The sequence below is a fragment of the Festucalex cinctus genome, chromosome 12, assembly GCF_051991245.1.
Source record: "Festucalex cinctus isolate MCC-2025b chromosome 12, RoL_Fcin_1.0, whole genome shotgun sequence".
Lineage (NCBI taxonomy): Eukaryota > Metazoa > Chordata > Actinopteri > Syngnathiformes > Syngnathidae > Festucalex > Festucalex cinctus.
The window spans coordinates 10,663,662-10,675,932 of NC_135422.1; the positions used below are offsets into that span (position 1 = coordinate 10,663,662).

General features: G+C 39.5%; 1 protein-coding gene and 1 long non-coding RNA gene across 3 annotated transcripts in view; one reads left to right on the forward strand and one right to left on the reverse strand.

The window, feature by feature from the left end:
* Positions 1-12,271, reverse strand: part of rcan3 (regulator of calcineurin 3) — a 45,632-nt gene that overhangs the window by 3,608 nt on the left and 29,753 nt on the right. For both annotated transcript variants that reach the window (XM_077539156.1, XM_077539157.1), the window contains 2 exons: positions 2,640-2,813; positions 1,187-1,358 (listed from right to left, as the gene is read on the reverse strand). In XM_077539156.1, coding sequence (XP_077395282.1) covers positions 1,187-1,358; positions 2,640-2,813 — 346 coding nt within the window. The remainder of the gene's footprint in view (positions 1-1,186; positions 1,359-2,639; positions 2,814-12,271) is intronic.
* Positions 3,434-4,186, forward strand: LOC144031764 (uncharacterized). Its single transcript, XR_013287604.1, has 3 exons — positions 3,434-3,502; positions 3,632-3,669; positions 4,147-4,186. It is a non-coding gene; the product is annotated as an uncharacterized LOC144031764 (long non-coding RNA).

The window sequence follows — 12,271 nt, forward strand, 5'->3', positions numbered from 1 at the left end:
ACTGTACATAGATAGGTACTGCGAGATAGCTAGCTAGCTAGCTAGCTAGCTAGCTAGATAGATAGATAGATAGATAGATAGATAGATAGATAGATAGATAGATAGATAGATAGATAGATAGATAGATAGATAGGTTTTTCGTTACACCCCTCGCAATTATGCTTTTAGGCTAACGACATACTGTATGTACTGTGCAAAAACCTTTCTGTTCCTTCTTCATTATTAGTCAGTCAGTATTTTCTTTTGTTGAAATTACATGGTTAACTTATATTTATACTTGTTTAAGTTTAAATGTAATATGTTAATGAGTTATGGATGTAAAAATAAACAAGTATAACATGTCCCTATTCCTTAAAAATGTGACAAATAAAAGACAACTCCTACACACTGTAACAGTGTCACTATTTGCTAAACGTATGATATGCTTAGAAAATAACATCAATCTGCACTATGCTACACACACTCACCAGGCACTTCAAATAATAAGGTTCAATATTGTTGCTTTGGACTAAATAAGCCATGCAATAAATGAACGTGTGTTTTCGGCCTGATGTGACAAGCACAGGTGACTCAGTTTCGCATCACAGTTGCCACGGCGATAAGCCGAAACAGAGGAAATTGGCCTTGAGGAGGAATGACAATGTGCCGTCACCACAGTGAGCCAACAGAGGGCGTCAGTGCGCTGTGGGCCCAAACCCAACAACTCTCTATTCGAGAGTGACTCTGGAGGGGAAGCCACTTCCTGACTCCCTGCGTTGCCATGGCAACAGAGCACCATTGTCCAAACAGTCGCCTCCGCGGAGGGACGGTCCGTGTGAGGACACATTAAACAGGTTTTCGCTGATAAAGGGGGGAAAAGGAATAACAACAGATAAGCTTTAAAGAGCACAATCAGGGAGATGCTTTTCCTTTTGTGCTTCCTGACATTTTCTCCAAAAGGTTGCTATCCGAAATGTGACTCATGTCTCACGTTGTGCTGACAATAGGAAAGAGGTTGCCGGGAAGTCGCTCTGTAATAGACACCATGGCGTGATTACAGGAGTTATTGGGTGCAAACAAAAACCAACCTCCCTCAGGGAGAACGTCATCAACTAAACGGTTACGATTCATCCATGTTAAAAATCCATGCTTGCTCCTAACAGGAACCTAACAACTCATTTTCCGCTCCTAACTACGGGGTACTAACCGGGTCCCAGCTTGGCGACCGCGCACAGCAGGTCGTAGTTGATGACCGGCGTGGCGTCCTCGCTTTGACTCCAGCCAACGGGCGGTGAGGCGGGCGGCGAGATCAGGAACTGTTTGACGGGCTGCGGGGGCGCCAGGTAGGATTTGTCGATGTCCTCGTCGCCATTTTGGACCTGGCGGTAGCAATGATGTCGACAAGTGATGTCAGGTGACTGAGTTTACTTTCTCTAGAAAAGATTTAATTTTATTCAAGTTAGTTATGGGGGCAGAAGTTCACGAGATTTGACAGCTCTTAACTCATTTGTTCCCAAAAAACGTATAAAAATGTTCTATTTTAAATATTGCCATGGTCCCAAAAAACGTATTTATACGTTGTTGTTTTTTTGTTTTATTGGGGTTTTTTTTATGCTAGAGGATACAGAAGGCTTTGATGCAGCCTCTGAACTGAAGTGGTCGCTTAAAGCAATGGTAGTTGTTACAACAAAAAAAAAAAAAAAGAAAGAAAACGGCCAGCAGGTGGCAGCAGAGTATAAGAGATCAACCAGGGCCACGCTGCAACAAGCCGTTTTCCCCAAGAGATTTGTGAATAATGATAAAACTTAACTATATTCTAATGGTATTGCTGCAAAACCGAAAGACTAATCTTTCTTTTGGTAGGTTCCATATCTTTATAGCAATAGAACAAAATAATCTGTGGGTCTTGCGAAATCAGTCAAAATCCAGTAAAACAGCCGGGAGCGAAGTGGGTGGCTTCAGTGAAAATAGCTGGGAGTGAATGAGTTGAATATGAATATGAAAAGAAAAATGCACTGAGATGTCACCAATATCTAACAAATACAATTATGCCATCTAGTGGCAGAAAAACGACAAATCAATGTCACACTTTTTTTTTTAAAGTACATTTTTACAATTTTATGAATTACTACGAAATTATTGTATCAATGAAATAAAAGCTGCAACTAGGTTAACATATTTTCTCCACTAATATGTAAATAAGAATGAATGATAAGATATGAAAATAATATTTTATTGTACATTCAGAACAGATACAAAATGTGTGAGTAATTTGTGATTAATTGTGAGTTAATTATTGAAGTCATGCAAATAATTATGATTAAAATTTTTAATCGCCTGACACCCGACCAATGTGGTGCACCTACCGGTGGTGTGTGATTTTTTTTATTTTTTTTTGCACAAAAGTGCAAAAAGCACATTCTTCATTCTTCAGTCTATGTGAATATAATGACAAGCTTTGCCCCACAATTTATTTATATCTAAGGTAATTGTCTCTGCGCTAAAATCTTTAATCCTCTTATAATTACATAATGAGAGGCAGACAAGTCATATAGATGATCGATGACAGCGCTATGGATGATGTGATACAGCTTGTCACAAAAATGTGTTACCTCAGAGTGAGTATTTCTCACTGTAGTGTACGAGCGCTGTCGCCTCACCTGGGCAAAATAGAGTTTGAGCTTGCGGCCGTTGAACTCGGACTCGTGCAGCTCGATGCGAGCGCGGGCGGCTGGCTCGGGGGTGCTGAAGTTGATCCGGACTCTCCGGAAGCTTTTGAACAATTGGAAGGTCGCCTGATCGTCGTAGATCCGAAAGGCCGCCTCGAATCGTTCCTGTGAAAATAAATGTCAACAAATATTTTGAGTTGACTGCCAAGCTAGTTAAACACAATACCTTAATTATCACGATGTTGTCGAGAGGTTGGCTATATATATATATATATATATATATATATATATATATATATATATATATATATATATATATATATATATATAAAAACTCATGATAGCCGACTATTAAAAAATATATACTATATAAAAAAAGAAGCTCTTATTGAATTTTTTTTTTTTTTTAAATAAAAAATATTGTGTGTTTTGTGCTGCACCTCTTAAACTTAGCTGGCCAAAACATACCTAAGTAAAATTAAACTGCACTGATAAACTAACCACCAGAGGGTGCTGGAACTGCAATGCAGCCTGGCATGCTTTGAGGGATGTGCCACTCTTAAATGAATACTTGACTCATTGAGCCAATTTCACCAGTAAAAAGTTAATATTTTGTCTATAATTAATTAATGTGGTAACTTCATTATTTTTCATGTACAATTAATACCTTTAAAAAGTAATTTTTCTCCTTGCTGTTGACTGGTGTTGACATCACCTGTGCTGAATAAGTAGGTAACGACCAATCATAAAACCCAGAAAACAGGTGAGCCATGATTGGCCGTTACCTACTTCCTCAGCGTAGATGATGTCACCACCAGTCAACAGCAAGTAGAAAATTTACTTACTTTTTAAAGGTATTAATTGTATATGAAAAATAATGAAGTTATCAAATTAATTCTGGACAAAATAGTAACTTTACACTGCTGAAAATTGTTCAATTTTAATATCGCAATATTGTCATTATATTATTGTTACATCCTTAGCTAACATCGTGCGAGATTTGAACCTGAACTTCAGAACTGTAAGTCAGATGTGTTAACCACTAGCACACTGTGATGAACAGCAAAATGTCATATTTTTTTGTCTGTTCAATATGTTACTGGCTTTAAAACAGAATATAAATTATAAATACATCTTTTGAATGGAAGGAAATGTACTCAACAAACTATATAAATGGATGAGTGGAAATGTTCACATGGATTTTTCCACCTATTCTGAGTGCCATTTTAGTATGTTCCGATATATTTTGCAGCATAACCTGTATTGTTTTACCATGAGATGAGACAGTGCTAATATTGTTCAGTGATTCATCGCCGCCTCTGTCTGAGACTCAGACGTGACTTCTGCTGCCCTCCTTGCATTTTCTTTCCCGCTAATTTGGTAATGTGATTTCCAACTTCCTGTCACTTTCCTCCAATCTTTTTTTTTAGTTGAAATCCCAATGCCATTTCCTTTTCCCCCCAGCATCCTGATGTATTCTTGCTATGTTTCTTCTTAGCGGACACCCGCTTGGCCCTCGTCGGCCGAGAACTCAATCAGGCAGCTCGGTGGGAGGGCGACAGAGAGGAGGCCGCTGGGGAGGGAGAACTGCCGGCTGACTGATCAGCGGCGTTTCTCTTGTCGCCACTGCCCGACTCTCGGGTCCGGTTTCCAAAGATGCCGACTGAATGTGGCCTTGTGATGAAGTACAAAAAAATGCAGACTAGTGCTTTTTAAATGTAAGCACACAACAGTTCTCACCAAAGAGTCCATACACATTCATCGCCCATTTTTTGGGGGATGAACATGTTGCCAGCCAATCGCAAGGAATTTATTCCAGACTGAGTTTCGCTTCCTGTATAAATACATCCAGGTAGCTCAAGAAGAACCGGAGGTCGTCAGTTTCTCCTCCAGCTGCCGCGGGAATCTTGACTGTAATCTTAATTAAATGTGCACTATCGCTGAGAGTCAGTCAGTCCCTTCAGTCTCCCCAGAAACTGAAAATAGTCCTCTGTGAATTCATCACAACCCATTGAAACTCACAATGCCGGCGGATGTCAATATTTTAAATACAGTATTACCTCTAAAGGATTGAATGTAAGACATTTGGTAAGGTTTATCAGTTACAAAACAAGATGCTTGTGGGGAAATTGGACAAATTGGCCACAAATATGGTGGAAATGCTAAATATATTTATCCACAAAATACACTGTAGGGGGCGGCACGGTAGTCGAGTGGTTAGCACGTCCGCTTCCCAGTTCTGAGGTCTCCGGTTCGAGTCCAGGCTCGGACCTTCCTGGGTGGAGTTTGCATGTTCTCTCCGTGCCCGCGTGGGTCTTCTCCGGGTACTCCGGTCTCCTCCCACATTCCAAAGACATGCATGGCAGGTTAATTGGGCGCTCCGAATTGTCCCTAGGTGTGCGTGTGAGTGTGGATGGTTGTTCGTCTCTGTGTGCCCTGCGATTGGTTGGCAACCAGTCCAGGGTGTCCCCCGCCTACTGCCCAGAGCCAGCTGAGATAGGCGCCAGCAGCCCGCGCAACCCTTGTGAGGAATAAGCGGTCAAGAAAATGGATGGATGGATGGACACTGTAGGTTTTTTTTTTTTTTAGCATCATAAAATTGCAACGGTTTGATGGCTTGGCGTAGTGAATCTCATATCGGTAGTTGAATTCAAAAAGTGAAACTCATATTAAACAGATTCATTAATAAATTACATTTCAAAAGACCTAATTACTAAATATACATATATATGTACTGTATATATGTCCGAAATCGGAAGTTCCACTGTATTTGTATATATTTAGATTATTTCTTAATGTAATGTCATTTCTTGAGATGGTGAATTGGGCTTTTTTTTTTGTTTTTTTAAAGCTATAAGCTATACTGATTGACTGAAATATTTCACTCTATATGTATTATACGAGCACGTCCGCCTCCCAGTTCTGAGGTCTCCGGTTCGAGTCCAGGCTCGGACCTTCCTGGGTGGAGTTTGCATGTTCTCCCCGTGCCCGCGTGGGTCTTCTCCGGGTTCTCCGGTCTCCTCCCACATTCCAAAGACATGCATGGCAAGTTGATTGGGCGTTCCGAATTGTCCCTTAGGTGTGCTTGTGAGTGTGAGTGGTTGTTTGTCTCTGTGTGCCTTGTGATTGGCAACCAGTTCAGGGTATACCCCGCCTACTGCCCGAAGCCAGCTGGGATGGGCTCCAGCACTCCCAGCGACCCTTGTGAGGAAAAGCGGTTAAGAAAATGGATGGATGGATGGATGGATGGATGTATTATATGAGTTTCAGTTTTTGAATTGAACTATGGAAACAAACTTAGGTTAGATACAGATGCACCTGTAAGTCTCATATGTATCTTTATTCGGTGTCATGACGGTTGTAGATGAACTGAGTGGATGATAAAGTTAAAAGTTATGCGGATGTTGTTTGGTTCACTTTCTTGTTGTGAATACATACCGCAAAAAATAGAGTACCAGTAACAAGCTTTGTGTAAATAAAGGACTAGACTTATCAAAGGACTTGATTTGGATTTGGTGTGAATATGGAGAAAGCTGTTTGCAGTCTTGACTGAATCACAAGTCTGATAGATTTTTTTTGGCTACTATGATTACAACAAGAATCCTGAATTAGTTATCCAAATGCACACAAAACATTTCTATTGTTGTATAACTCCCAACATGAAACAGTTAATAACATTTTGACGCAAACACATCAAGCAAATAACACAAGTGGACCATTTTTTAAGATTACTTGTGCTGTTCCGATCAGTTGTCTTGATGAATACAACAGTCAACTTTGGGGGAAAAAAATGTGACAACTACAAAGAACCTCCTGCATTGCTCGCAAACAAAATCGCACCACTATGTCTGACACACGCAGGGCGTGTAATGATTCAGCAGGCTGTGAATCACAACCGCGCTGCTGTGTGGCATGGCGATGAAAAAAAACAGAACATGTCTGAAATACCTGAAAGCAGCCTTAAATGTCTAACTAAACCATCCTGCATCACTTTGCAACACCATTTATAGTCTGCTTCATGTTCACATTACGTTGAGAAACATGGACACACAAAAAAAGTCCTAATTTTTCCATTAGTGAAAAATTGAGTAAACAGTAAATAGCAGAAAACATGATGCTAAATATTTCAAACTCATTTTACAACGCAGGATTTTATAAGCCTGATGTCATAGTACACAGGGGGCATTGACCTCAAACAGTTGTTAGCATGACTTGAAGCGATGATGCAAAGATCGGCTTGACATCACCACTTATAATTAGCTCAACAAACGCGTGTTGTCTTGTTTCATCCCACCTGCGAAGCACACTTAAGCTCTCATCCACGACGTAAATTTTTCCATGAGCGCTAGCCAGCTGTGACTCACGTTATGAAATGCCATATGTGATTAGTGAGAAGCGATGCACTCCGTCCAACTAAATGGACGTTTTGGCGCGAGGGGAAGAGGTGGCCCGAACTCCGCGATCATGTTCCATCATAACGTGTCGTCCCCGAGATATACAAGTGCACCAAGTGGCGTGCAACAAGTGAGCGTGCTGATCAATCATTTACGTGATCTCCACGCGCAAGGCATGATGAGGGGTGGAGGTGATGAAGAGGAGAGGGGGAAGGAGGAAGACGAAAGGGGTGTCGAGTGTTAGTCTGTTCTCATGGTTTTAATAGTGCGTCGCACAAATAAGCATGTGGGCGATGAGCTTAGGATTCCTCTCAGTGTTTCCACGTTGTGTGAAAGACGACAACGCACACAAATTGATGGTGACAGATTACCAATATTTAGCCTACTGGTCCATCTTCGCTTAAACGGGGAAGTCAACGCCCCCCAAAAAATTCTTAACAATATGTTCTATGCAGCCCCACTAGTCTAAATAAGGTATTATGGTTAATATTGTGGTAGAGGAAAATGAGTTATTAAGCAAAATCCACCCATTTCTATCCATCTCAGGGGGAGGCCATTTTTCCATTTGCTCTCGAGTGAAAATGACATCACAGTTGCTCAGGTCTCAGGTCACAACCAATCACAGCTCAGCTTCAAAAAACAGGTGAGCTGATTGGTGATGTCGTCTTCAGTCGACAGCAAGTGGCAAAATGGCCGCTCCGTGAGATGAATAAAAACAGGTGGATTTTGCTTCATAACTCATATTCCACAAATATAATATTCATCAGAATGTCATGTTTAGACTAGTGAGGTCACATATAACATATTATTGTCAAGAAATACTTAAATAAAAATCATTGACACTCCCCTAAAAATAAGGTGGCCATTTATATTATTTTACTGAAATCCAACCTGTCATGCAAGGGTTATGCTTATATTGTCCTGACGAGGGTCATGCAAGGGTTATGCTTAATGTTATGACTAGGGTCATGCAAGGGTAATGTTTAATACTGTCATGACTAGGGTCATGCAAGGGCTATGCTTACTGTTATGACTAGGATCATGCAAGGGTTATGCTTACTGTTATGTCTAGGGTCATGGAAGGGTAATGTTTAGTACTGTCATGACTAGGGTCATGCAAGGGTTATGCTTACTGTTATGACTCTGTTATCTTTATCGGCATGTAACTATGTGATGTCAGGAATCTTTAATCTCTTTATCTAGTCAACAGCCAATCAGATAATTCCTCCATGTCAGTCCTGTTACCCACATGTCCAGCCACAACCAATCAGATCGATTTGCTGTCAATATAAGTCTGTCTGAGAAGTGTGTGTCTTTGTCGGATTATTACCTCTGTTCCTCTGTGCCACAACAATTTACTGCCACTGATGAAAACTGTTCTAAGAAGTACACAATAGATTTTTTTTTTTTTTTTATCAATTTTGTTTTGCTAAAGGACCACATAACCCATTTAGAAATTAAGTTTAAAATTGTCATAAAATATCATATTGTTATTTTTTAAACTTGTTTCAGTTGCCTGGGATAATTAACCAGCAAAAAAAAAAAAAAAAACGCTCCTCAAATTGATTGAACATTGATGAACAAAACTGCTCCTCGAAGAAAAAAAATATTTCGAGCCTTAGATCCGTGTAAAATCGCTAGCTAAACAGACAGACACACAGAGAGACAGACAACCTGATGCAGCACCTGCTGCTGTTAGCGGGAGGACATCAGGTGAATGTGCTGAGAACAGCATGTCCTACTTTTCACTCCACAAGTATTCAAACAGCCTGGCAAATATGATTCATCTCAGTCAGAACTACATGAACTACATCACAAATAAGGGGCACCGTACAAGTGCTGGCTCCGTGAATGTACTGAAAAATATGTTCAAAATCAATTCCTATTCACTATATGGTGAGTTCTACATTTTGTTGAGGTGTGTCCCACAATGCATCTTGAAAGATATGAAGAATTGTTTTTTTTTTTTGTACTTCAACATGTGGCACAAAAAAATCTTAATATAAGTCAAATAATATAATGGATGATAATATATTTGTCGAGATGATGATGACCTGGTGCTTTGGAAGTGTGTAACAGCAAGGATGTGTGTGGTGTCCTAAAGTAGGCTGTTTTTCATTTCACTGATGAGTCAACTAATTATGTAGTCCACTAGATAAAAAATCCCTGTAAGGTGATTAGGGAGTAGAGAATGAGTGGATTATTATCAACACAGCCTGAATCGTTTATATTGTTTATAAGAGTATACATAATATACAGTGGATAGAAAAAGTCTACACACCCCTTTTCAAAGTGTATTTTTTCCTGATATGAAGCAAAATGAGAAATAATTTCAAACTTTTTCCCAAGGTTAACATGTCCTATAGACTGTGCATCTCAAGTGCAAAAAAAAAATAAAAAATGAAATGTTTCAGAAAGGGGAAGTACAAATAAACAACTGGGGATGTGGTTATGTTTCAAATTAACCAGGGATGTAACGACAACGGGAATATTGTGATATCGCATTAAAACTGCCATGTCACGATATTAAAAGCAGCACATCTGTTCAAAAAGTCAGGTTGATTTCCATTTGTGGAATTCTAGCAACCTCTGGTGGCTAGTTTTTTTATAGTGCAGTTTAATTTTCACAAGGCATGTTTTGGCCCTTCCATTTTTAAAATCCACGCTAATGGTCAGATGAAGGGGAACAATATGCTTGTGAACAGTCAATATGTGGAGGAACTCAACGTGTGCTTGCATTAGCAAGTGCCTCAATATATATATTATATTTATATATTTTTATATATATTTTTCATTGTTGTAATGTACAAAAGCACAATATATTGTTTTTTTTAGTATGAGCTCATTTTTTACAACATGGTGACCTTTTTTCGTATCGCCAACCTCCCCACAATATCGTGATATTTATCATATCCTGACCATCATATCGTGATAATATTGCAAATTGATATTTGGATATTGTTACATGCCTAGTATTAACCAATCTCATTCAAACTCATGTTAAATATAATCAGCACAGACCTGCCACCATCTAACATGCCTCTAATTAACCCCAAATCATTTTCAGATGTTCTAGTAGGGTTTTCCCACCCAGCAGAAGCCTCGAGGATTTGTGCTAACGCTGACTTATATTTGGAAGTGTTCACAATTCCCTCCGTCTTGACTGGAAGGCAAAAGAAAAACAAACTCCCTTCCTGGATGTATTGCAGACTTTGAAGACAAATTGTCAAACAATCAACCTGGCTAGATGGAAGCTGCAAGGATTGTCAATAGTGCTGAGCGCATGCCTCTCTGAGTCACCTTTATGTAACAGTCGAAGCTTTCACGGACGGGGATGGATTCCCAAGATCAACGTGACGACGGCTATAGCAAGTTTAACAACATCCATCGGGAGCTATGACAGCTCGCCCAGGCAGCATTATACCCCATGAATACGACACCGGTATGGAAACAGGAGTTTAAAACATTCAGGTAGAGATTAGGGATTAATTCCCTCGCTGCACTTTGCTTCATGTCACTCAGTCTGTCTCATACTGTACATGCTGCTGCACAAATTAGCTAACTGGGACTTATTTCCCCAGGATTATTTTTTTTTAACTTCTTGATGGATCATTAAACTGTACATATTATGGAAAATTGACTTTTTAATGTCTGTATACAAATAGTGGCGTCTCTGGAGTGCCCGCCCACACATCAAGTGTGAAATTACACAATCAAATACAGCTTTTGTTATCTGCCTATTTCTGAAAATGAGTTCTTGATTGAGACTTTGGCTATTTAAATAAATGTAAATTTTCTTCACTAAATGTGAGGTCATATAAGCTCAATATTATGTGGACTATTTTTATTTTTTGGCAGGCTGAAGAACTTATTAACTCATAAGCGCATCTCTCAACACAGATAAGAAGGAACAACATAATACAATACAATGCGATCTGATTGGTTGTGGCTAGACATGTGGGTAACGGGACTGACATGGAATTATCTGATTGGCTGTTGACTAGATCAAGAGATTAAAGATTCCTGACATCACATAGCTTCTGACATCACATAGCACATACCAGTTGAAACTAGATGCTGGTTACATCAGTTCAAAACAGACACTTGACCTCACGGTCGTAACCCAAACATAACCCTTGCATGACCCTAGTCATAACAGTAAGCATAACCCTTGCATGACCCTAGTCATGACAGTATAAGCATAACCCTTGCATGACCCTAGTCAGGTTGGATTTCAGTAAAAGAATATAAATGGCTACCTTATTTTTAGGGGAGTGTCAATGATTTTTATTTACGCATTTCTTGACAATAATATATTATTATATTATAATATATTATATTATATTATATGTGACCTCACCAGTCTAAACATGACATTCTGATTAATATTACATTTGTGAAATCTGAGTTATGAAGCAGAATCCACCCATTTTCATCCATCTCTATCCGTCTCTTTTGATTTTTTTTTTTTTTTTTTTAAGCGCCCCAACATGCGTCTGAAGAAAGCTTCAATTTAGCCTAATTTTAGTTCAGAGGTGTCAAACTAAGCAAGCCAGAAAGCCTGGAAGTAAAACACTGAATATTCACAATAAATGCATGCGCATGTATTTAAATGGTAGAAGCGTAGTAAGACGGCACATCGAAAACTGAGTTTTAGAGGAGGTAGTGAACGTGCTCGATTTGTTTCGATTAAGCGTGACGCTTCTCCAGTTCCATTTTTCTTGCTAAAGGCATTCGTTCGTTTTGTTTTGGCAGAAGAATTTATTCTGCAATTGATTTTTTTTTTTTCTTTTAACCCTATATTCTTTGATGAAATACATTATTACATGCACATTTCTCATTTTATGCACAGTGGAATTTGTGGTTATCCAGTCTGCCTCACAGGTACAAAATCTGGGTTCAAATCTCTGTCGCTTGTGTGGGTTTACTCTAAATTGACGGCGGTGTAAGTGTGAGTATGGATGGGTTGCCTATGATTGACTAGTAACCAGTTCAGGTACAATGAAGTCAGCTGTGATAGGATCCAGTAGCAACAACATTAATAAGGACAAGTAAGAGGATGGATTGGTATTAATCAAACATCATACATGACAACCTGATTTTTACAGTTTCACTGAGAGCAATCCCAACTCTGACGTGGCCCTCCGCGAACGTTGACAGTTGGGAAGAGACAAAAACAGGACAGTGCGTGAATGCGGCTCGAAACTCGCCAATCAAGTGCGGTCGCGA